The sequence below is a fragment of the Leptidea sinapis genome, chromosome 11, assembly GCF_905404315.1.
Source record: "Leptidea sinapis chromosome 11, ilLepSina1.1, whole genome shotgun sequence".
NCBI classification, from domain to species: Eukaryota; Metazoa; Arthropoda; class Insecta; order Lepidoptera; family Pieridae; genus Leptidea; species Leptidea sinapis.
The window spans coordinates 5539365-5565051 of NC_066275.1; the positions used below are offsets into that span (position 1 = coordinate 5539365).

Consider the following 25687-nt stretch of genomic DNA (forward strand, 5'->3'; position numbering starts at 1 on the left):
GCTTTACAAAAAAATCACGTGGCCCTAATGATGGTGCTCAGTTAAAATGAGTGAATCGTTTGGATATTTGAGTCTGCGGATGTTAAACGTATTGTAAGGTCATATTGTCCGTGTGTGTTGTGCTCATGTTGCGGAACGGTAACCTTGAGCTAAACCAAATGATTACTTCTGTACACGTAAGATCATTGGTTTTCACTGAATGAACGCAGTGTGCAAGACAAATTATTTTTTTTAAATATCTCTTTACATATTTTAATTGAAAACGGTAATTGAATTATTATTTATTTGGCCAAAGTTACCGTTGGTTTAAAACCGTGGGTTTTAAATAAGATATGAGCGTTTTCTATTCAAAGATCATCAGTGTAGATTCATCTTTTACTTTTTTTTTGTCCTCGGGAGATACGAGATATTTTAGTAGATATGAGCTGCGGCGTTCGTTCACTGCTGCACACATGTTCTAAGAGGCTTGCATGTATGTAGGGTTGGTGAACATCTGTTAACAGTTTAGGGTTCTGAGCGATGAGACTCATAACTAGATTTTGTATAAACTTATCGCTATCTAATCGACATCTTTAAATATTATATTATGAAGAAACTAAAAAAAAATAAGTCATATTTACACTTTAGTGATATATACAGCGATGCTGAATGACAGCATTGCTGTAAGAATAATTAATTGTTCATTAAGGGTAGAATGCTAGCGATTCTAGCGAGGGAGGAGTTTGTAGGCACGAGACGAAGCCGAGGGGCTCAAAACAGTCGAGCAGAGTAAACGCACTTGTTCGCGAGTTAAAGATTGGATATTTATACTATACCTACGAGGAAATGAAAACTCAGCAACTAAGTAATTTCGTACTTATATAAGAATTGCATTACTTACAATTTTACAAATTAGAAAACAAACCCATAGAGAGCTCTTTGAACGCATAGGTATTTTGTATATACACACATCAAAAAAGTCTAAGCAACATGCATGATATTACAAATTTACCATTTATATTAATTAATTTCTAAGTCTTTATTCACTCAAAGTGCATAGGTATGTAAATTTTTTGTTATTGGTGACATACTCGCTGGTTGTAAAAAAAAAATCATTTATGTTTTGTATTTTTCATAAATGAAATGAATGGGGGGAATTTGCTTGAATTTAAGTGTATTTTTATTGCTACTTTTAGTCTTGATTTTATAATTTTACCAACCATTTAAATAAAGTTAGCGACAAAATTGAATTGTTAGATATTCTTTACGTCATGGAGCGAAGTCATTTGACAGCCAATGAAATGCAAAGAGCTGTAGGGTTGTTGCAAGCGGGAAGTAATCAATCTCTGGTATAGTAAATAGAAGTGTTATTTGTCGTCTTTGGCAGCGCTACAATAGTACAAGGAAACCCGCTGAAGAGCATTCAGGCCATAAAAGGAGTACAACCACTCGGCAAGACCGGTACACACAACTGACTGCAAGACGCCAGCCGATGTTAACATTGATGTTAACCGCACGAGAGATAAGTTTGAGACTACAAAATTCAAGTGGTGTTGATATAAGTCCCAAAAACTGTGCGAAATCGACTGCATGAGTACGGCCTACGAGCTCGACGCCCAATTAGGTGCCTACCGATACGTCACGGGAATCGCGCTCGTCGAAATGAATGGTGTAGAGAACGCAAAACATGGACCCAAGAACAATGGGTTAAAATTATGTTTTCCGATGAGTCGCGATTCGGGTTTAGGCCTGATACAAGAAGGGTGCGAGTGTACTGTCGGCCCGGAAATACTGAAAGGCTCAGGTGCATTCAGGAAGTTCATCCATACAGGGCTCAACAGTTATGGTATGGGCGGGTATTATGATGAACAGGCGAACTGAGCTCGTAGTTTGTAAATGGAAACATGAACGCTGAAAATTACGTTGAGGAAATTCTCAGACCTTATGTCCATCCATTTGCACAAACCTTTGGCTCCGATTTTACGTTAATGCATGACAATGCGCATTCACATACAGCTCGGCGAACCAGTCAATACTTGGCAACGGAGAACGTCCGGGTATTGCCCTGGCCTGCACAATCGCCAGACCTCAACCCCATCGAGCACGCATGGGACATGCTCCATAGACGTGTTTTGAAAGACTTGGACGGAGTGACAACAACCCAACAGCTGAAGGATTTGTTTCAATTCCATTGGGAGCGAATACCCCAAGATTAATTCAATTAATAATCGTTGCGGACAAGTTCTGAATAGCATAGGAGGCCATACTTTGTATTAAATTATTCTATTCTTTCACAATAAATTCATTTTCTTTAGAAATTTCATTTTGTTAAAAAAATCTTTAGTTGCTTATGTACCGTAGTTTCTGCAGTATATTCTAATATTGTTAATTTCTGTTATTAAAAGAAAGACAACAGCTGTTATTTTTACATTATAGGACCCTAAAAATATTATTTAAAAACTAAAATACAACGTTATAATGTGATAAACCATCCTAAAATTTAAATTAGTATACGTTGCTTAGACTTTTTTGATGAATGTATTTATTGTAAAAAGGCCTGTATTAATAAACCCCTGTCAATATTGAAACGAGAATCAAATGAAGAACACGTCAGATACTTCTGTGTTTTATAAATTTTTATTGCCATTACATACTTTTCCTCCTGCATATTAATTTGCTACATACGCTGTGCATGATGCAGTTTCGACCCCGATGTCACTACATTAAAAGGAAGGCACATTCCGTGGAGTCGAAGTATTAAAGCAATTTTGTTTACAGTATGGCCCTTTTCTGAATTGTCGGCGCAGCAGCGGACATTAGCATGCTCGGTTAACGCCGTACTGTAAGCTTACTAGGGAAGGGCGTTGAATGAACGGACCAGTTCAATCAACCAGTCGACGATGTGTCGACGGTGCGACCGTTCACGTATTTAAAATGGACTAGTTCAATTCACGACTGAGACTACGAGGGTGGTCTGTAAAGTTTCCGACCTCAACATAAAGATAGCAGCACTCGTAAATAAAAGCTAGTGAATGTCGTTGGTCATCTGTTGACAGTTACTACCCAAAGTTTATGCCTATTGGACGCCTAATTGTTATGTTATGTTAAAAATGGATCAAAATCGAGTATCGAACTGTCATTAAATATTTGTTTTTGAAAGGCACCTGACACCTACGCAAACCAAATTCGAGTTGGATTCTATGTATGGGGACTCTGCACCATCATTTACTAGAGAAATTTTCGGAATTTAAATGTGGCCGTAATAAGAGCTTGGGAGATGATGAACGTTCGGGACGTCCAAAAATGACTACTACCGACAACAGCACCGCAAAAGTTCACCAAATTGTGCTAGACGACCGCCGAATTAAAGTGAGAGAGATAGTAGAGGTTATGAACATGTCAAAAGAATCAACATTAATTAGACATGAGAGAGCTGTCCGCGCGTTGGATGCCGCTGTTGCTCACGTTAGAGTAAAAACGTGTTCTAATGAACATTTCCAATGCTCTGTTGGCGCAGTTTAGGCGCAATAAATCCGAGTTTTGGCGCCGATTAATTACTGTAGATGAAACTTGGATACACAGATACGCGCTCGGAGGACAGAGATTTTCTTCAAAGGAGGAGGCTACCCTCGTGAACAATTATTTTGCAGTAAATACATATTATAATCATATACAAAAAATCAGTTGATCTTTTGAGTACGATAAAATATGATTTTGTATTTTTGTAATAATGATATTATTTAATTTAGCTACTTAGCTAGTAGAATCCTCATTAAAATAGTAATTCAATAATCAGCTTAGCTTACAGTACCGCGTATATATCGAGCATGCTGATGTCTTACCGCTGCTACGCCGACAAGTCAGAAAAGGGTCTAGCAATACACAGTACCTTACGACATCTTGTCAATGTCAACTTATCCTATTACAGTTAAGAGCCATGGACTCGACTGTTCTCGTGTAGTGTAGTGGCGAGTCAGAGTGCCGGCTTACGACGAACGAACATCTCGCAACTGGGTCACGAGGTCGCCCTCTAACACTCGCACACACGCGGCTTATTGTCTTCAACACTGTAAATATAACCACCAAAACAGAACATAAACAGATTTCAAATGCACTCGACCACACGCATCTAGTAAACATTATTATATCACGTAGAATAATATAGTTTTACTGCTACGTGATTTCGCTATTTTTGCTTTCGATTTAAGGTTATCTTCTGTGAACGGTTGATTAGTGTTAACGTTTCAAGATTTGAAAATGTTTTAACAAATCGCATCACCTTGGCACACTTATTTTGGTATGTTAAAAACTTTTATACAATATGCAATGTTGTTCAAGGAGAAACAATGGTTATTTACTCCAAATTAGCTGTCACTTCTACTAGCTCAACTAAGATAAACGTCTGATTTCTAAATAGGTATTTACAGTAATTATATTTTATATTACGGCATACTGAGATTGATAAAAATAGATAAATAATATATACCGATATTCAGTTTATCTTCCAATCTTCGTACTAAAATAAATATCCAATGAATTTTTAAACTAGTACAACTAGTTTAAACAAAGTAGAAGCCATATTTAAAAATTGCTTCTACTTATTAATTTAAAAATTTAAATAAATTACTTAAAAACACCATCAAAAGTGTGTACTTATTAAACATTAGACGGCTCGATTTCTTCTAGTAAGTGTGTTAAGGCTAAAGTAATGACCATATTGCATTGTTATCGGTCTTTGCTAAGTAAATTTGCAAGTAAATGGGACGTTTTGAAGGTGGTAAAAACGTAACGTTGAAAGGATCCATTCTTTACAAACATAGCGAAGCTGATATAAAGCGTTTAAAAATAATTATAATAATTGATATTTTTTTAGTTAAAGGAAATTCACTAATAAAAAGCTGTTCAGAGAAAAGGTAATAAAGATTTCCATTGTAGTGATTTTATAATTTCAATAGGAGGCCAAAAACTCATACCTACATCTAACATCTAAACGTGTTTTACTACTGCAAAACTATAATTTGTTTTGTAAAATACCTTATATTATATTACGATTCTGTTATCAATAGACATTTTCACGTGATAGCCGAGTGTTGATTTATTTTTGATTCGGTTAAGTCAATAAACACGCGTGGAGCGAGGGGTCATCGTGATGTGATCTCAAATAATGCGTCACGGACTTTGGATAGAACGTTGTCGACAGATTATAACGTTGTTTTTAGAAGCTTAAGAGTGGCGATTGTGGAACTTTAACGAAATGTTAGACGTGCTGATGTGGTCCTAATTTTTCTACAATTTATTGGCTGGGCCATAAAGGCGTTCGCGATATTATTAGAACAGTGGTTGATCAATTGATTATGTTTGGCAGCTAATCCTACAACAAGTTTGAGTTGTTTTTTCTAGTCGGGGTGGTGGGCTGTTAGGCCGTGTGTGACGTTATTTCCTGCGCAGCATTAGTAACGGGCCGCGTGCGCACACCCCCTCGTGTTTGTCGGGCCGGGCCCGCGCCGGTCGATGACTCTTGCGGGCGGCGGCGGGGATCGTTGTCGCTCGGTGTAACGACCTCGTCTGCTGCACTTCTGCGCTAATTACTCCTCAGTCCACACTCCACACACTTCATAGCTCACTGCATTGTGTCCGCGAGAGATCGCCCTATGCTTTCCTTCAGCGAACTACTGCGTGAGGTTTTGTTCGTGACGCATTGGCTGCTCCTAGTAACTTTGTTGGATTCGTTTTGATTTACTCGGAATTCGATGAGATTTTATATCCTCATTATTAATAACTCTTTTCTACTAATTTCTCACACTCAATTTCTCTTTCATATCGATCATCGGAAGCACCGCAGATAGTAATAAAATTTGTTGTATGATTTGGTACCGTGAAGTAGAAAGATTCTTGATATCAGCTCTGCGTTTGTCAGTGTATTCACATGATAAGGTTATAATATGTTTGTCGTGTATGGACAAGACCAGCTAGCTACTCTAATGAGCTCACTTGTTGTGAGCCATGTGTATCTTATTTTAGAATGGTTCAAGTGGTCAAATACTAGTTTCGTTATTGGCTTATCTGTTATTTATGATTGGCAAGTGGCCGACCTGGCGAGGCATGTGATCGTAACACTGAATCTAATGGGTACCTACTGTTTAATAGTTATCTGTTCGATGATGGATGTGTTTGTTAATTTTATTTTTTGTTAAAATGAGTGATGAGTAAAACTAATTTTAATGACGTAGGTACTGATACGATATTTACTATTTTTAAAGTGATACTTTAATATCGCCTCATACTCTTTCACCCATCTATCCTGTGTCGCATTACATTTTGTAGTAAGGGTGAAGTTGTATCGTTAATTTCAACTACTGTTTCCAAGTCGGTGTGGCTGCGACCTAAATTTCAACTACTGTTTCCAAGTCGGTGTGGCTGCGACCTAATGCGCCAGACTTGAGCTCTGGTTCCCGAGAGGGAGAGGTAGGTTCGAACCCCACACCTTGAGGTTTTTTACCACATTATATTAAAATTATGAGGAAGAAATAGCGCATTCGTTTTTTCTCTTTTATTTAATATTTTTAAATTACATTTTATTGAATGCTTTATTTGGTATGAGTATTTTTCTTTTATTTTTCTTTGAAATGTTTTTTTTGGAAATAATTTTATTTTAAATATATTTCTTTGAAATATTAGTTATTTAAAATATTTTAATAAATAACTTTGAAATTTTCGTTTTTCAATTTTGTCCGTCGTTTGTGTCCCAACACACGCCATTTAGATTTTTTCTTTTTTGTATGTCCTGTTGAATACTTGTGTGAAGAATGACTTGAGTAATTTTGGTGAAAGTTAGGCTCAAATCTAAATGGTCGAATATATGGATGAGGAATCTGGGCGCTCCACTTACTTTGCCGCCAGTCAGTATTTGTTTCAGTGTTTTGTGTTCAGTAAATTGCAGACCTCTATCGAATAATCGTAACCGCGAATTTCGCTGGCTAGCCCCCACTGTACTACTTATTCCCACTTTTGTCGCCTATTTATGACGGAGATGTTCTACTTATCGATTTTTAGTTAGTTTGGCGGCGGTGCGCGTACACAGTTCACAGTATGCAAGCATGCTTCCGCAATGTATTCTATTAATATTTATGAATTGGCTTTTTCTAGTTTTTTTTATAAACTTTACTTTCTTACTCTAATGTGTGTATACGTAATAATACAATTAAAAAGTGCTTTATTAAAATAATAACTATTCCAATTTGCATCAAAAAAATCGATTCTAATATTAATTAGATTGAGTAAATGACAGAAGGTAGGATAGGTCCAATCTTTGGTATTATACTACTACAACCGTCTTAATTTTTTTAAATTTGACTGTGTCTCATTAAAAGAAATTCTATAATTACGTATTACGTACATTATATTATAAAAGCCTTAATTTATAGTAACTTGCCGTGAGATAAATAAAAATGTGGTTCTATAGTTTGCTATGTTATAATATTATGTGTCAGTATGGATTCTCGAAGGAGATTAAGATTTCATAGAGGAAGTGAGGTGATCAATTGAGTAAGATTCCAATGTTTATTGTTACAGAGCCCTCCACGCTCCTGACAAAAAAGTAGCCGTAGTAAGTGAAGGACAAGGGAAGCCTGTATCCGCGCGAGGATCACGCTGCAAGTTGTAACGCCACATACAAGTGCACGTGTAGACTGATAATTGTGAAAGTGTGTAACAAGTAACTAACAGTGCGCGCGAACTGACGTGGACACGTCGCGTTATTGTTGATTTGTGTTCAAGTGATTGTAACGGTGGAAAGAATGGAGCGAGAATCAAATCCCATGGAGACGCTGTGTCGCTCGGGATGCGGCTTCTACGGGAACCCGTCCACGGACGGACTCTGCTCGGTCTGCTTTAAGGTGAGGATCTGTTGTGAGTTTAATATAATATACAGGGTAGGCCAAAAGAAGTCATCCGATGTTGTTTAGCTCTCTTTTTTTTCTAATTGCAAAACTTCAATTCTGTTTTTTGATTATGTTAATTTGAACCTTTAGAATTGTATTGGTCAAGTCCAGAAGATGATATCGGCCAAATGGGCGCCGTCATAATTGATTGCCTTACGGGCTCGTTTTATGGCATTTTTCATCACTTCAGCGAGAACTTCGGGCGACAAATTCTCATACTCTTGTCGAATGTTGTCCTTGAGGGCTTCCAGAGTCTCGGGCTTGTTCACGTAAACACGGGACTTCAAAAAACCCCACAAAAAAAGTCTAAAACGGTTAAATCGGGTGTTCTTGCGGGCCAGTGCAAATCGCCAAAACGAGAGATGAGGCGACCCGGGACCGCCGCCTTCAGAATATCGGTTGTGGCTCGCGCAGTGTGTGCCGTTGGTCCGTCCTGTTGGAACCACATGTCCTGCAGTCCTAATTCGTCCAATTGCAGCAGAAAAACTCGGTCAACATGGCCCTATAGCGCGCACCGTCCACTGTTGTCGTATGACCAGCGGCGTTCTCGAAAAAAAATGGCCCGATGTTTCATCCAGCGTGAACAGCCCACCATGCAGTGACTTTGAGCGGGTGTAATGGCTCCTCGTGCATCACTCGTGGATTTTCGGTTCCCCAGAAGCGATAGTTTTGCTTGTTCTCGTACGAGGTGGAAATGAGCCTCATCGCTGATTATGATTTTGTTCGAAAAATCGTCCACTTCTTCCTCGAGATTGAGGATGGCTTGGGCGTAGGTTACACGCGTTTGGCGTTCGGCAGGCAACAGCTGATGCACGGGCTGGACTTTGTACGGGAACATACGCAGGTCTTTGACCAAAATTCGCCTCATTGACGTTTGGCTGATGGCTAATCCCGTGGCACGGCGACTGGTCGATGTTTCCGGCGACTGGTCGATGTTTCCGGCGATAGCTCGACATCCTCGGCAACAGCGGCGATATTCTCAGCATAAAGGGCGTTTCGGGGCCGCCCACTCTTGGCAAAGTCTCGTGTGGTCCCATACTCTTCAAAGTTGGTGGCCAAACGGCGCAGTGTTTGCACAGTCGGTGTCGGACGGCTGGGGGACCGGCCACGGAATTCGCGCTGCGTCAACTCCACAGACGAATTGTTACGCAAAACATTAGACACAGTTATTCCGCGTTCTTGGGGAGTGTACCCCTCCATGGCTTGTTGTTCACTTGTAATCTGCATCTGTCTAGTCCATAAATGTCAAAACAGATTTGAAATTGGCGGCCATTTGCAAAAATGAGGGCATCTTCCAATAGGGTGATTTCTTTTGGCCCTCCTGTTATAAGTGTCATTTCCGTGACTTACGTGAACTTGATTTGATTTGATGTTGCTCAGCCAATATCACATAATTAGTAAGTTTTAGTAGCAGTAGCGTAGATGCTGGACTGGCCTCTTGATTTAATTGAATTACTTCACGGCCCTTTAAATAAGGAAGATATAAAAAAAATTAAGGGACTTACGATTTGACTAGTGAACAGGTTCATTAACCACCACCAGAATCCATAATTTCTAGAACAAATAGATCTCTTTCATACTTAATTTTCAAACAGAACTATGGTAGAGTTTCCTTTTAATTTTATAATAACAAATGATTATTAAAAAATCCGATTGTATTACAAATTAATTTAAAAATCCTATTTAGGTCTGGAAAAATATGTTTATTAGAAATACAAAAATTAATATAGTAGTAGTCTTTTTATATTGTCATATATATTCTATTAGTGTTTATTTCAATATAATATGCATTTTTAGGGTTCCGTAGCCAAATGGCACAAAACGGAACCCTTATAGATTCGTCATGTCTGTCTGTTGGTCCGTCCGTATGTCACAGCCACTTTTTTTCCGAAACTATGCTGTTGAATCTTGGTAAATAGGTGTATTCTGTGAACCGCATTAAGATTTTCACATAAAAATAGAACAAAAAAAACAATAAATTTTGGGATTCCCCATACTAACTGAAACTCTAAAGCTTTTTTTTCATCAAACGTATGGATAGGTCTTAAACAATGATATTGAGAAAATTTATTGAATTAGGCGTTACTTTGCGGAAATCCATAATTATACAAATTATTTAAGTTTTCTTCAGTGTTAATTCCGCCAATATTTGTCTTTAAAACAATTCGACACGTGTTTCGCCTCTACACGAGGCATCCTCAGGACGTGTTGTCTCGCCAAAATCTGGCACGAGACTGAGGATGCCTCGTGTAGAGGCGAAACACGTGTCGAATTGTTTTAAAGACAAATATTGGCGGAATTAACACTGATGAAAACTTAAATAATTTGTATAATGATATTGAGGTTTCTTATATAATTTTTTTCAAAACTGATTAGTTTTGGTGAGAGACGCATGAATTCCGAGTGGTTTTCTTTTTTCAAATACGTCAAATAAAAGATGCAGAGAAACCCCACATATGTACGCAACAGCAAATAATCAAGAAAGATCGAAGATCTCTTGATCGTCGATGATTCGAACCGCTCTTCGTTGTTTTTGGTCAAATGAAAGAAGCTGGTACTGGTACCTACACCGGCCAGGGGTGGGAATTATACTCCGTGTAAAACCGAATTTGTCCCTTCTTTCGCCTATCACCTCTATAGGCTAAATCATTAGTAGCATTTTCTCTCAGAATATTTACTTTTCTCTTCGATCCCCTTGTGTTTTTTATTACTCAACTATCATGCTTCTCATCCCAATTCTTGTAAAAAGTGAAAGGTTTACCGCCATGACGTGTAGTTGAAATTATATATTTTGGTTAATTACCTAGAATAAACACACTAATCTTATGTGTAATTCATGTAATTACTTCATTACTTAATTATTTATGATAAAATGAGAAACCGACGTGCTGTGCATGTTTGTTATTAAATAATTTTTCTTGTTTCATTATTCAAGATTTCTCATTCTCTTAGAAGAGATTCTATTGTAGTTGTTATTTGCGCTTCGTAATTTTTATTAATATTCTCAATTTAACAGAATTAATGTTTTTACTTCGAATGGATAACTTAAGATTCGGAAATGTGTGTCATGTAGCCACAGCTAAAGAAAAACTGAGTCTGGCGTGCGAGAATTTCCACAGCTATGATGTCATCTATTATTCCCGAATGTCCTTCTAGTATTACTTCGGTAAACTATGCCCTCAGATTAACTGATTCAGATCATTCTGTCAGTGCTTAAATTTTTTTTCTAGGGGAAACTTTCCCTAGAGAACATAGGAACATAATAATTTATACTTATTATAATGTTGCCCCACTTGCATTGCAATCTAGCCTTAATTTAGGCTAATAAGTAATTCTAACTTAACTTAAACTGCTAGATATATATTAAACTAAGGATATGTCCATTAACACATTTCTTCAATGTGTTTTTTATAATATCTATATTTTTCTTTTGTATTACACTACCTCAAAAAGTTTTGTTTGTTTTAGTCTTCTTACTATATCAGTTTTGTCAAGGAGCTGGATTGCCTCGACATTACTATGTTTGTAGGTCAATTTGCCTTAACATTTATGTTTTTACCAGGCCGTATCAGTTACCATCAGCTTGAAAGACCTGCTCGTCTAGGCGCTTATTTTCAAAAAAAAAAAATTCTTAATCGGAATATTAATAATTCGGAAATAGAAATTGCAATCGAATTTGATAAATCCTTCTCCGAAATCCCAATTATTACGACCAAAGACTTAAATTGTTCACCAACAGCAGTACAGGATATGCTTAGATTGCACGTACCAATATGTTCCATTGATTTGAAATTTAAGTAGGTATGTTAAACTAAATTTATTATTTATTAAAACTAAAAATCTTCAAATCAACTAACCTAAAAACTACTGAGGACCTATGGGGCCATTCGACAAATATTGTAAAAAACATACTTGTCATTATAGCACCTGAATTTGCAATATTCCACCATGTTAAATAAAAGCATTATGGAGTTAAAAATACAGCCCTAATGTGTTAAAATCATTTAAGCAAATAGAATTCCGATAGAAGACGTAAACGGCAAACGGTTTTGGAGTAAACATGTAATAGGTGGGGTTCTAATCTCGGTTCTTTCTTGTTTCTTATATATATTAATTATTTACCTTTAGTGGCAGATGATAGTCATGAGATTGTATTGTTTGCTGATGCAGATATTGATGACGAGGTAAACAATGCACTCTTAGAGATATGATATATGCGTTGGTTTGAGACGAATAATCTGCACTTAAAACAGTAAAAAACCAAACGGTTTATTACAACAAACACAGTGGAGGTACAAACCAACGTACTTGTACGGTCTTCTTTGAGTATCGCGGTGGATAAAAAGCTTCAGTGGGGTTCACATATTGCCCAACTAGCAGATAGACTCCGCTCTGAGGCATACGCCGTTAGAAAGATTAGAGGTAAACGAATGTTGCTACCACTTGATTGATATACTTCAGTTATTTTCACAGCAGTAGTGACTTGTATGATTGAATTGTGTATCTTAAATAGGTCTACAGAAAAGTTCGCGATGGCATATGTCTATCTCATAAGGATAACATACAATACCATTTTAATACTTTAAAAAATTGGCAATTATAAAGCGGTAATGTAAAAGCTGTTTACACAAGTACGATATTAATCCATATCATTTTATTTTTTTTTATGAAAGAGAGGACAAACGAGCGTACGCGTACCCGTACGCTCGTTTGTCCTCTGGTAAGTGATCACCGCCGCCCACATTCTCCGCGTACGCTCGTTTGTCCTCTGGTAAGTGATCACCGCCGCCCACATTCTCCTGAAATACCAGAGGAATCACAAGAGCGTTGCTGGCCCTTTAAAACAGTGTACGCGCTTTGTTTGAAGGTACCCATGTATTGTATCGTCCTAGAAACACCACATAAGTAAAGAAAGCTCCTTGTAAACCGCACTGTGTCGAAGAGCGTGATACGACAAATGGTTTTTTTTTAGTTGTTTACCACTTGAACGTGCAAACTTGAGTCTTCTGTGGGTTAAATTGGACAAGGTTCAATTAACCCTATTCCGCGACCTTCTCGAGAGAGGACTCCAATACTGTCGTCTGCATAACAGTGTATGTTGGACACGTCCAACATATCACTGATATGCAGTAGTATAACAGTGTACGAGATAACACACAGCCTTGGGAAACTTTTTTTTCTGGGTTTTCTGTACCGATTGTGGTACTTAATCCGGACGAGTCTAGCCCGTTCGTGCTCACGTCATAAGACGGCAGCGTGACTCTCCCATTCTAAAAGCCAAGGGCTTTGGGACTCCCCTATTGTTTTTTTATTACTCCGTATTATAAAATCATTTAGAAATACGTTTTTGTTTCATTTTTAAGTCATTTACGTTGATTACACATTTCCAATGGCGTTAGAGTACATTTTCCCTATTAATTACTTTATTTTTTTTTCTAATGACAGAACAGCGTCTGTCAGGTCATCTAGTCTGTAAATAAATTTAAATGTTTTATTAAAAATGGGTCTGTCGTAAATCCCACAGCTGAATATCTAAGTGATCGGACAGCCTGGGACTAGATTATGATTATTTTATAGCAATAACAATGACATACGAATGAATATACAATATATACTATATATTTTATTAAAAAGAATGCTGGGAGAGTTTTTTGCGCCGCTTCTTCTCTGCCAGAGCGCCATTTGTTTCCGAAGATGTGGTAGCATTAGAAATGACACCAAAAAGAATTCTAAAGAATTCAATTTTGAGAAAATTAATGCCTTTTATGATATTGTAAATTCTGTGCACTTGATCTATGGTAGAGTTTACCGTGCAAGCTCTTTTACTGAACCAACCGTTGAAGCCACAACCTGAGAGTTGGTCAAAGCATATAAAATTATAAATGATATGTGACCCGAACGGTTGGCTCAGTTTTATTTGCAAGAAACATTGTAGTTAAGATGCTAACATAATATTATTACTAATCCAATATGTTTCGTCAATTGATATGCAAAATATGTTATAGAGTTGTCTAAGTACCAACACACTACTGTTATACTATGTATAATGTCAATAAATTGAATGTCACAAAAGTATAATTAAGATATATTATTATCAAATAGACTAGTTCATAATAGTAATTAATTTTGTATTGAAAAATTAATTTAAACTATAGAAGCACTTATCCATTGATGCAGTCTTCTTTTAAAAACCTTGAAAAGTAAATCATTCAATTCATTAGGCAATTTATTATATATTTTCATAGACATGCTGTAACAATTTCTACTAAAAGTTGCAGTTCTACAGAAGGGAATAATGAGTCTATTTGGATACCTTGTGTTTCAAACTGGCAGCAATAGAATTTTGATTTTTTTAAATAGTGGTCGACAATAATCTAGGGGCCCCCTACCGGGCTGCACAAACCACCCTAATACACTTCTTCTGGACCAATAAATAAATTTCCTATGCTCACCGAGTTACCCCATATGAACAATCCATATCGTAAAGCTGAAACCATGAATACATGATATGCCATTTGATTATTTTTACATTTACATTATATTTACAGTCAGGTTATTTCAGTTAGCCATACAATTGTGTTCTTTATTGTTTTAATAATTTCTATATTATGTATCAAATAATTGCTACACTTAACTACAATAGAGACATCCTCAGCAAAAAGTGTACAGTTATAAGTAGTAATGGTTTATGTAGATTATGAATAGAAGTAGACCCAATAAACTTCCTTGTGGTGGTAATTTCGTTTTAAAAGACATAAAAGTAGGCATTTATTTTCTCAAAAATTTATTTCTTTAGAATTTTTTTTTGATGTCATTCGGAGGCTTCGGAAACAAATGGCGCTCTGAGAGAGAAGAAGCGGCGCAAGAAACTCTCCCAGCATTCTTTGTTTGCGCTTTTTTTAATAAAAATATACAATATTGTACTGTCATTGCTATCGCTATAAAATGATCATAATCTAGTCCCAGGCTGTCCGATCACTTAGATATTCAGCTGTGGAGTAATAGGATTTACAACAGAGCCATTTTTTTATAAAACCTTTAAATTTATTTATAGATAATGCCTGAACAGTGGCTGGGACTTTATTATAAAAGTGTATACAAATATTATGTATCTTAAGAAGCCTACCATAATTAGTTACAAGCAATCTCTTATTTCTAGTGTTATAACAATGAAAATTACTATTACGAGCAAAAAGGTAACGATTTTTGTGAATGTATATTAAGTATTCATAAATGTACTGACAATGAACAGTCATATTTATTTCTTTAAATTTTCTTTGAGAGACTGTCTATAACCTAGCTGATATATAGCACGAACAGCTCTCTTTTGCAGAGCAAACTCTATATCAATGTCAGCAGCATGACCCCACAGTAACATACCGTACGTCATGATCCTGTGAAAATAACTGAAGTACACTAATCTAGCGGTCGCAACATTCTTGTACTCTCTAATTTTTCTAACGGCATATGCCGCAGAGCTGAGTCTATCTGCTAGCTGGGCAATATGTGGACCCCACTGAAGCTTTTTATCTAACGTGTTATCTAAGAAGATCGTAGTGTCCACAAGTTTCAATCTTTGGTCATTTATAATTTCGTTGGTTGTACCTCCACTGTGTTTGGTGTAATGAACCGTAAACACTTTGTTTTTTATTGTTTAAATGCAGATTATTCGTCTCAAATCAACTATCTTTGAGAGTGCGTTGTCTACCTTCAATATCTTCACGGCGCTTTAAAAATACGTGAAGTATAATCAGCAAACAATACAATCTTGTGGTTATCATCTACTACAAACGGTAGATCGTTAATATATATAAGGTTGTTCCTTGGAAAGGACCGAGAATTGAACCCTGCGGAACACCTATTCCTATAGGTTTACCTGAAGACCGTTTAATTGTTATGCAAGATTTTTGCATGTATTTGAAATTATGATGAACAAATATTGTACCTAAGTAAAAGAGTGGGTTTTTGGGATGGGAGTGTTTAAAACAGTACATGATAAATATGTATCGTAGTTTGGGAAAAGACACGCAAATATTTCAAAAATGTGGGTCATTATGCTAAATGTAAGATGAGTCATCTTTTAAATGCTCTCGGTTAAGATAGGATTATAATAGAATCTTAGGTAATTTATAGAGATAGAGCCTCTTGTTGTAGGCAACGCATGACAATAGGACAGGTTTATTTTGTTAGTGGGCGGGACAAACTACGTCTTATACTCGGGAGAGGTATTATGTTATTTTCTTTAAGTGTGCTCGCATTGCTGAAAGTAATAATTATAGTAATAGTTAGCAGTTCGCTGCTATTTTTGTCGATGAGGACACTATTGTCGCAGGGTCTAGATGCATAATTTATTTAAGAACATGTGTATTCTATAGGCATACTTGATTGTTTTTATACGGGCAGCTATTCCTGCCCAAATGCAATAAAATTTTTAAAAGTTGAAGTTACAAAGTCATTCTTTAATTACACACAAGACATCCATCTCTCGAGTCCCCAGATGAAGGACTACGTGCGACGTCACCGGGGTCGATGGTGCTATCATTGCCCGCAGTATGTGTACATGTCCCGCGTGCTCCGTGTTCCAGGAGGCGCTCAAGAAGAAGCAGCAGCCGCCCGCGCCGGCGCCGGCGGCCGCCATGGCGTCGTTCACGGCGCTGGCCCCCGCCCCCGCGTCGCCCCCGCCCGCGCCCGCCTCGCCGCCGCCCGCCACGCCGCTCACGGCCGCCGCGCCCACCGTGCCCGCGCTGCCGCAGCCGCACGCCGACGTGAGACCGCGACCTTCTTATATTATAATTATATCATTAGGAACTAACATCGAAAAGGGCTTTCTAACAATAAACACAGAGACTAATATTCGAATAGAAATCGGGCAGAGTGACGTCCTAACTAGTCAACGGTTGCGGCGAAAATGGGTCGACGCTAGGGAGACGTCGCCTTTTATAGACGTCTTCACCCTGTCCACCTGTCACTGCCGACACAATTTAAATAATTACTCACTACAAACAATCAATACGAAATCGGACAGAGTTTCGTTGTGATTTTCACAGTCCGACGACGAACGAGGTCACGTCTTGAAAATTTTCTTATGTTTCTAAGAATATAGTCATCCCGATACTCACACACAAACTGAACTAAATATGGACGGAATTCCAGAAAAACGTTCCAAACCACAATCATGTCGAAATTGGGTTAACAACACAAAACTAGTCACGTGATACAAATCAACAGACTGACAAAAAATAGCAACCCTACTATCACTCTTTAAATGACATCATGAATTACTACCCCAACCCACATATATAGAATACACTTATATTTATTATACTCTAAAATGAATTCCTTAAAGTGTGATGTTTGTGACTTAGAACGTTTTTCAGGAACTACGTCCATATATATGTACACACTTCGGGGAATCATGCGAAAGTATGCGTCATCGTTTGACAGTGCCCAAATATCGGGAGTATGTACGTAAAGAAGGATAACCCATCACTATCCAGCTGTTAAACAACAATAATAATGCAATATATGCTTGAAAACTTAAATCATGTTGGTTTTTTATACTATTAAATTATTTGATTGTTGTGGACAATCGGATAACCGCGAATCCGGCATAACTCGTTCCGCATAATCAAAACTCTACTAAACATAAAATATATGGTTTGAACATAGCATAAATCACTTCCAAAAAGAGTTCTTAGAGATGTCTGTTTCAATGTGCTTTTTAAATATATTACAGTACTGTACCAGAAGGTTGAGAACAAATTCTGTTTTCGTCGAAAAAAAGCCCTGCACTGGCGACCGCGTTCGGCTAGAGCACTCGCCGTATGTGATGGAAGATGCACCAGAATATTTATGTTGCTTCAATATTTTTGTACAGTAAATCTTAGTGTACTTCCTCGTCGCCGATATCGCAACATGTAGTTATCTTGTTATCTGTTGACGTCATAACGCTCGAACACGAATAAGTCGAACACTCGCGAGACGACAAACATGGAAACCACCATGAGTTATTTGAGATGTTTTTAAAATTATAATACAGTATCTTAGAAGGGATGTGGAAAGATTTTCTCATATCCTTAGAGTAAGAATTCTGCTTCCGACTTGGTTTACGGTTAACGACTAACCTGTGTTTTAGGAAATCTATACCACACACTCTTCAATTTAATCTCTGATGAAGATGTGTAAATTAAAGGTTCGAAGGTAAATTAAATCATTCGAAGGATTAATTGTCTCAATCGTCGAGCGATTGCGTAACTTGTACAATATAATATAATTTTAACGATTTTGTCGCGAAAAATTAACATCGCTATATTTAATGATTCTTTTTTTTTTCTCGAGAGGAGTAAAATACATTTACGTATTGAAGACCCCGAAACGGGGCCCATATGTCGGGCTCGGGTGTAAACACCCCCTACCGACTAAAAACCTCCTCTGTGCTGATAGCCCTGAAGGCTTTTACAGCGAAGCCGGGCGGGGGCATTTAATGATTCAAATACATTTAAACAATGCTGGCAACATATTTTTTTTTAAATGTCGAAATATAAATTTAATTCAGTTATTGAATCGTAGACTCCTAAGATTCTATGATCTGCTAACAGTTCGGTTTTGCAAGGTTTCATAATCCATTAATAAACGAATTATACTTAAATTGCTAATTTGATGTGTTGCTCTTTGGAGAAGAAGTATCTCTTTGATTATCGTTTACCCTTCGCTATTATTGTGTAGTTTATACTAAGATATATGGTTATTTTATGATTATATCCAAATCTGTTTATTCATCAATTCATTAATGTATCTCATACTTCACTCTGGTGTTACATTTTCATTTCTCCATTTAATTCGGTATCTACAAATTAGCTGTTATTTCCATCCAACCACTCTGTCATTTCAGTTAAAAAGTGTCTAATATGTAAATACACACCAAATCATATACCACTAAAAACAGCAGTAGTATTGGCACTAGAATAGCAAATCTGTTAGAGTTATTATATTTTTGCGTTCCATTTCCACGAGACGTTTTTTTATGCTGCATTTTTAATATTACGGCAAATGTTCATTCATTTGATCTACATCTTCATGATTATAATGTAATTGAGATGCATGATAAATCAACATAACATTGATATAATATATAAAAATATATCTGATATTTTGACATAGGAAAATATTAATTTGTTTTTAACTAGAGCAATTTATAGCCAGAACGTTGACATTGGAAAGTGTGTGGGCGACTCTCGCTCAGTAGTGACGCCCACTGGCCACTGCCAAACACAAACACACGTTCCGATTTTCTGATAATTTGATGAGTACATTTGTGAGATTACTACACTTGCTTGCCAATGTAAAACCAACCAGCTGACCGTAATTAATTCTCTCAATTCGCCTGAGTCCAAGTCTACCACCTGCACAATATGTACAGAGGCAATCGTAATATATTCATTATTCACACAAAACTCGAATTTTAAAGCTGGACTACACTTCCGTCACATTTCTTATGTCCGTATTTAAATTAGATGACACTATAAGTTAACCTTTTAGTTTTAAACCGCAATCGACTTAATCTCTCAAGCTCGACAGCGGAGTCTGTAATAGGGTACGGACCCTAAAAAGAAGGCCGAACAGAGCATAATTAACCAGCTTTTGGGCTCGCCAGGGAAAATGGAGTTCAACGTAACTCTTACCTCACTTACGTATAATATTATAGCGATATGTACGTCATAGATTTATTTATTAAGCGGTCAAAATTAAGTTGCTTCGTGAGTCATGACACCCTGTTAGTATTGGTGCTCCCACATTGCCGTTAGAAAATGTTTAATAACGTTAGTAAACATTTGTTAGCAAACATTTAATCACAAATAAATTTTCATGTTAGAAAATGTTTAGTAATGTTAGTAAAATGTGTTATCTTTTGTTTGTAAACATTTTATAAGGGTGATGGCGGGATAGGCGGTGCGGTGCGGTGGGGGTTAGAGTACGCAGGTCGCTGCGCGTGGTGTCTCGCTTGTCAGTTCCTTTGTGTCAGCGTGCATCGCTGTGCGTGTGTATTAGTGGTTGCGCGTGCGCCAAGCAATAAAATATGTCCGGTAATTGGAATAACGATGATGTTTACAAACTGATTGAAATGTTTCAAGCAAGAGAAGTACTATGGAACACGATGTCAGAGAGCTACAAAGACCGAAATAAAAAACACGATGCTTGGATGGAAATTGCCAGTGAATTTAATATGGATAAAAAAGTAATTGAAAAAAAGATTCGATCACTCGTAGGTCAATTTAACCGAGAATGTAAATCTAATAAATCTGGTGCAGGAGCTAATGAGTCAAGTAAATGGTTTGCATTTAAAAAACTCATGTTCCTTAAAGGCAAAAATATTCCAAGTTTAACTGTCGATGGAGGGTTGCAGGTGAGTTTTATTTTAACGTCTTTTAATAATATTTAGATGCCCAGTCCAAAAACCCTTCATTTGAAAAATATTCTGCGAATTCTTTTCTTATTTCTTTCCCATCATCTGTCAGGGATTCACATGCTTCAAGTGGTGTTAATTGCTGCTGTTCTAATCTCCATTGTCCATCGATACGTGTACCAGTTACTATGTCATCTCCATCATAGTATTGAGATGGAGCGTAAATCATGCTCGATTCAGTTTTTCTTATAAAATTATGCAGTAGCACGCATGTCATAATTAAAGTAGTAGTTTTTTCTGGATCTAATAATATTGTAGTTCGTAAAACTCTAAATCTGGCTGACAAAATCCCAAATGCGTTCTCTACTGTTCTCCTCGCACGACTCAGTCTATAACTGAAGATTCTTTCCTTAGAATTGCTATCCTGTGGTCCTGGAAAAGGTTTTAATAAGTGTTTTTGTAAAGGGAACGCATCATCTGTTACGAACACATAAGGAAGAGGTTTGTTTCTGCCTGGTAGTGAGCTGTCACTGGGTATTTTTAAACTATTGTCGTTAATTTTATTTCGAAATTTTGTGTTTGCGAAAACTCCGCCATCACTTATGCGTCCTTGGCAGCCAATATTCACGTACAGAAAGTTGTATTCTGCGTCCACTATCGCTAAAAGTACAACGCTGTAAAATCCTTTATAGTTGTAATATTCACTGCCGCTATCAATTGGCTTTTGTATGGCTACGTGCTTTCCATCGATACTTCCTAAGCAATTTGGGAAATTCCATTTTTCTTCAAATGAATTTGCCACGTGTAGCCACTCTTGAGGTGTTGTTGGTATCTGGAACAAAAATAGAAGATTAAGAAATAGGCGCGAAAAATAAATTTATAACTCGTTATTCTAACAAATTTTATTGGATATTTTTATTAAGTATGAAATATTAATAGAATACACTATAAAAAAATATGATTTCAGTTAAGGGTTGTTAAGTAATAGAAAAAGAAAATCGCGGTTATAGATTTTTTTACAATTTTAGCTAATTTGACGCGCCTATAACTTGAAATTATCGTTTAGTTCTATTCTTTCAGGGTAACGAAGAAAACAGAATTGCTTCAGAAAACACTCTCAGTTTGAACGAAACAGGAAATACTGTCACTGATGAAACTACGGGCACGCCTTTCGCCACCCCAAAACCATTTCGGAAAAGAAGACGGCCTGAAGTAGAACAAGATCCAACACAACAAGAAGCTGTAAATATTTTACAAAGAATGTACGAATCTAGAAAAAGCAGGGATGAAAATGACGCATTTGGAGAGTATGTCTCGATGAAACTGAAACAAATAAAAAACAGTCATGCTAAGAATACTGCTCAACATCACATTAACAATATTTTGTACAATGCGACAATGGGACAATATGATTTTCCAACAACCTTTACAGACCCAACCGCTAGTAGTTCCTGGGGATACAACTCTGAACCAAATCTATCCACTTTTTCGGAAAATAATGCTGACTGTAGCTCGAGAGGATACTACACCGCACCGAGTCCCTCGGCTTCATTTGAAACCAGTTCTTCGGATAACTCCAGGACACATACTCGTACCAGCGCAAGAACACAGAGTCCGTCTAATTTATCGGAATCAAGCCAAGATTCGACCCAATCATTAAACGATTTGTTGGAATCAATCAAAAATTAAAAAATACATGTTTGGTTTGTTAAGTATTAAAAAAATTATTAGTAAGGTAAGATAGGTACCTACCTAAAGTATGATTAGATTAGATCATATTAAAAGTAAATAAAAAAATAATTAAAAATGTTGTTTGACTTACCTGTATGTATTCCTTTAAAACCTCATTGAGAGCCTCGCACACTTCTGGTACGATAATAGATATCACTTGGTCTGACAACTTGAACACATTTCCAAGACTTTTATAACTGCTACCAGTTGCCAAAAATCTTAACGTTACCGCAAGTCTTTCCGTCACACTTACAGATTTTCTAAATGTAGTGTCTCGTTTGCCTATTTTTGCCCCAATTAAATTTTGTAGATATTCAAATTCGGAACTGTTCATTCTTATAAAATCTTTTAAGCAACCATCAATACCTAAATCCTTGAGATAGTCTGTGGCACTATATTTTCCTCTAGCTTTTAGCGTTTGGCGCATCCAATAAGAGCGCTTTTTCTTCTTTTTTAAACAAAAAATAAAAGCTATTCCAATGAGCAAATCTTCTTCCATTTTCGTGTAGACGTCCTCAGCCCTCAGAAGGCGAAACCAAACTGCGAGCCAATACTAGATGTTATAAAATGTTTAAACATTTTCCATCAATGTAGGAGCACTTATAACATGTAACAGTTTCTAACAAAGTGCAACAATTGTTAACATTTGTTAGTAAATGTTTTGGTGTTATAAAATGTTTACAAACATTTTATAACGGCAATGTGGGAGCACCATATGACGCATTTGAAACTGTATTCTTAATACAAATTTTTCAACGGTTTTACTTAGCCTGTTTATTTATTTGGGTCAAATCCAGTAATTGATATTTGACCCCTTTCCTGTTGACAGATTGATCTGAAGTTTGGTATTCAGTAAGATGGCCGCCGCTACATAATGGCGGCTTACATATTAGTTTGTTTAGCCTCAGTTTCGTCGAACCTCTTGTCTTATTCAAAATAAATATTCACATGATGTATATAATGTATCTACTAAAAGCTAAAAATAATTCGGTAATACCACTCTCTCCGTCAATCTAGGGCATTGATCAGACAAAAAAAATACAATCGTGCGTGCGTATGAAACAATTTTACTATTTTTTTTAAAAGTTCATTATTTCAACAATTTGTAAACGTTTGAGCTTCTAGTAGTAATTTCATTGTATATTTTCTAAATACTGGCTGTCACTCCCTACGTTTAAAGATATTAGTATTAATGTTACCTTTGAACAATTCATAGTTAATCGTCTCGTAATATATCGTTACTACCAAAAGAACTCTATTTTGAGTAACATTATTTTATTTATTTATTGAATAATTGTTTATTACACATTTAACGTAAGAGTTAAACAACGAGTAATAACTGAAGCCTCTGTCCTCATGAAAACGTTAGTTTATTAGTTACGTTAGTAATAAAAAAATGTTAAAAATGAAAGACCACATCAACCAAAGTTAAATTAAAACAGGATTCAGATGCAAATATCATCATCATATTATTACATTGTGTGAATGTTTCCTTAAACATAGTTCTGTTATATTTTGCTTTATAACAATACTAAATGTAGATTTCTGTTGTGGCGGTGTTTCACACTGTATGACTGGCATATCAGGTAAGTAAACCATCTTAATTATTGTACTGAAATATCTAAGCGCAAATCTTGCATATTTATTTACCCTCATAATATCACAGTATAGTGTACGCGTGCATGATAAGTCGCGAAGAATGAAAGTGAATGATGACGACAGTTTTAACTTTTAACTCTGGAATACGGGAAACGAGGGTGTGTTCAAGGAGGAGGGACGTAATTTTCGTCAACGATCATAAAAGTGTGAGGGTTAAATCTCGTGTAATAATTGATTGAACCTCTGTCCTCGTAAAGTTGTCCTGCAAAGGCCAAAAAACATCGGGTTGCTAAATAATAAAAATGTAACTTTTACGCAAATATCCAATATATTAATTATGTGCGTTCCAATTCTTTAAAATTCAATGTGTACTAATAGTTAATTAAGCATTCCAGAGGAACCCTATAATAAGTCAGCGGTTTGTTGCAATATTATATCTGGACCTCGTCCACGCTACCTTCAGAAACATATTATGCCTGTCATAATATTTCATTTCTAAATTGATGACAATTACTCGAGGTACACAAGAGCTTTGTCGGAATAATGACCTAACTAAACCAGTCGTCTCAACGTTTGACTCGTTCCTCTCGCGATAACCGCATGCACGTTTGTCCTACTGTTCCGTATATCAACACAAATATTAATGTACGTACGGCGCTAAGCTGGCTAAGATGACTAACATACTTGTTTACTATTTAGTAAACAAGCAGTTGATTGAAATATGTGGATATTATATTAGTGTAATTAATATGGACACATACACAAGTAGCGTATTTTTTTATATTATCACTATTGGTCTAATTTAACATTACATAGGTTGTTAATTTGCCTGTAGAGGTAGGCACATGCTGATCCACAGCTCGTAATAAGATCCAAGATATCTGATATGAATTATGATCTGTTGTTGTCCATAATAATTATAACTTATGCATGCGGAACTGATTTACTAGAATCTAATATTAATGAACATACAATAAATTATATCGCGATTCAAATTGTCTTAAAAGTACACGTTCAATGTTATGTTTTTATTTTTTTTATGTAAATATTCAAAAATATTCTATGTCAATATTATTTTATTCAATTATGAATACTTTCTGTTTAAACGAATGGTAAAAGAGGCTTTATGTTGCGAATTTACGATGGCGGCAGAAGGTGTGCAATTATACTCTAGTAAGGACACCGCAGATTAATAAAAAATAAAACCTATATACACAATTCCATACAATAGTTCCGCTTAAAACATTTATTTTATGGAAGGGGAGGACAAACGAGCGTACGGATCACCTGGTGTTAAGTGATCACTGCCGCCCGCAATACCAGAGGAATCCTGTCCCCAATTGTTTATATATACCTAATGAAAATAAACCAACCGCCGTAAGGTTCTTTTGACAAAACTATCTGACGGCCGTTTTCTATAATTAGTTTAACTTTAAAGAGGTACAAATCTATCCTTTTACGCTTACTTACATTTCAAAAACCTATCGACAGATAGCATTGGACTATAACTATATTGGACATAATTATAAATAGATTAAATCTTGTCATTATACGGTGACAGCAATGTATACGTAACTAGAGATACGTTATTGAAAATGGCTGTTAAACGCAAGTAGTAAAGTGTTCTCTAATCAGTCGTTCGTCGAGCGCCAATCAATATAAAAAATAAATTACAATAAAGTGTTAAAAATTATTATAATTTGTCCATAATAAGAAAATCCGCCCTCTTTTGCGTCCTGGAAGTGTGATTTTGTTGACGAAATCTAAAACTTTGGGGCTGTGGCTCTACCATATGAAACACAAGTTAGTTATGAAAAGTTATTTATTGCACTTTAATCTAGACATAAAATATGAACGAATAACAAATACGTATCAATTGATTTACAAAATCGTCACATGAGAGTGCGAATCGATATGATATCTTTGAACTTAACCTGTGAATCCAACAACAATATACTTATCATATTAGTTCATATGCTTACTGCACTCTTAAAACCGGAAAACATGCAGATGTTCCTTCGCACATATTAAACAG

At 36.4% G+C, this 25687-nt stretch overlaps 3 protein-coding genes across 7 annotated transcripts in view; 2 read left to right on the forward strand and 1 right to left on the reverse strand.

The window, feature by feature from the left end:
- Positions 1-25687, forward strand: part of LOC126966753 (AN1-type zinc finger protein 6) — a 42499-nt gene that overhangs the window by 8681 nt on the left and 8131 nt on the right. For all 5 annotated transcript variants that reach the window (XM_050811031.1, XM_050811032.1, XM_050811030.1 and 2 more), the window contains 2 exons: positions 7552-7874; positions 16505-16684. In XM_050811031.1, the coding sequence (XP_050666988.1) occupies positions 7776-7874; positions 16505-16684 (279 nt within the window). In that variant the 5' untranslated portion in view covers positions 7552-7775. The remainder of the gene's footprint in view (positions 1-7551; positions 7875-16504; positions 16685-25687) is intronic.
- Positions 19709-22129, forward strand: LOC126966740 (uncharacterized). Its single transcript, XM_050811010.1, has 2 exons — positions 19709-20322; positions 21403-22129. Exons 1-2 carry the CDS (start codon positions 19996-19998, stop codon positions 22009-22011), a joined length of 936 nt encoding a protein of 311 aa, XP_050666967.1. The 5' UTR covers positions 19709-19995; the 3' UTR covers positions 22012-22129.
- Positions 20115-22771, reverse strand: LOC126966727 (putative nuclease HARBI1). Its single transcript, XM_050810992.1, has 2 exons — positions 22145-22771; positions 20115-21154 (listed from the first exon to the last, which is right to left on the reverse strand). The coding sequence occupies exons 1-2, from the start codon at positions 22550-22552 to the stop codon at positions 20345-20347; spliced, it is 1218 nt and encodes a 405-aa protein (XP_050666949.1). The 5' UTR covers positions 22553-22771; the 3' UTR covers positions 20115-20344.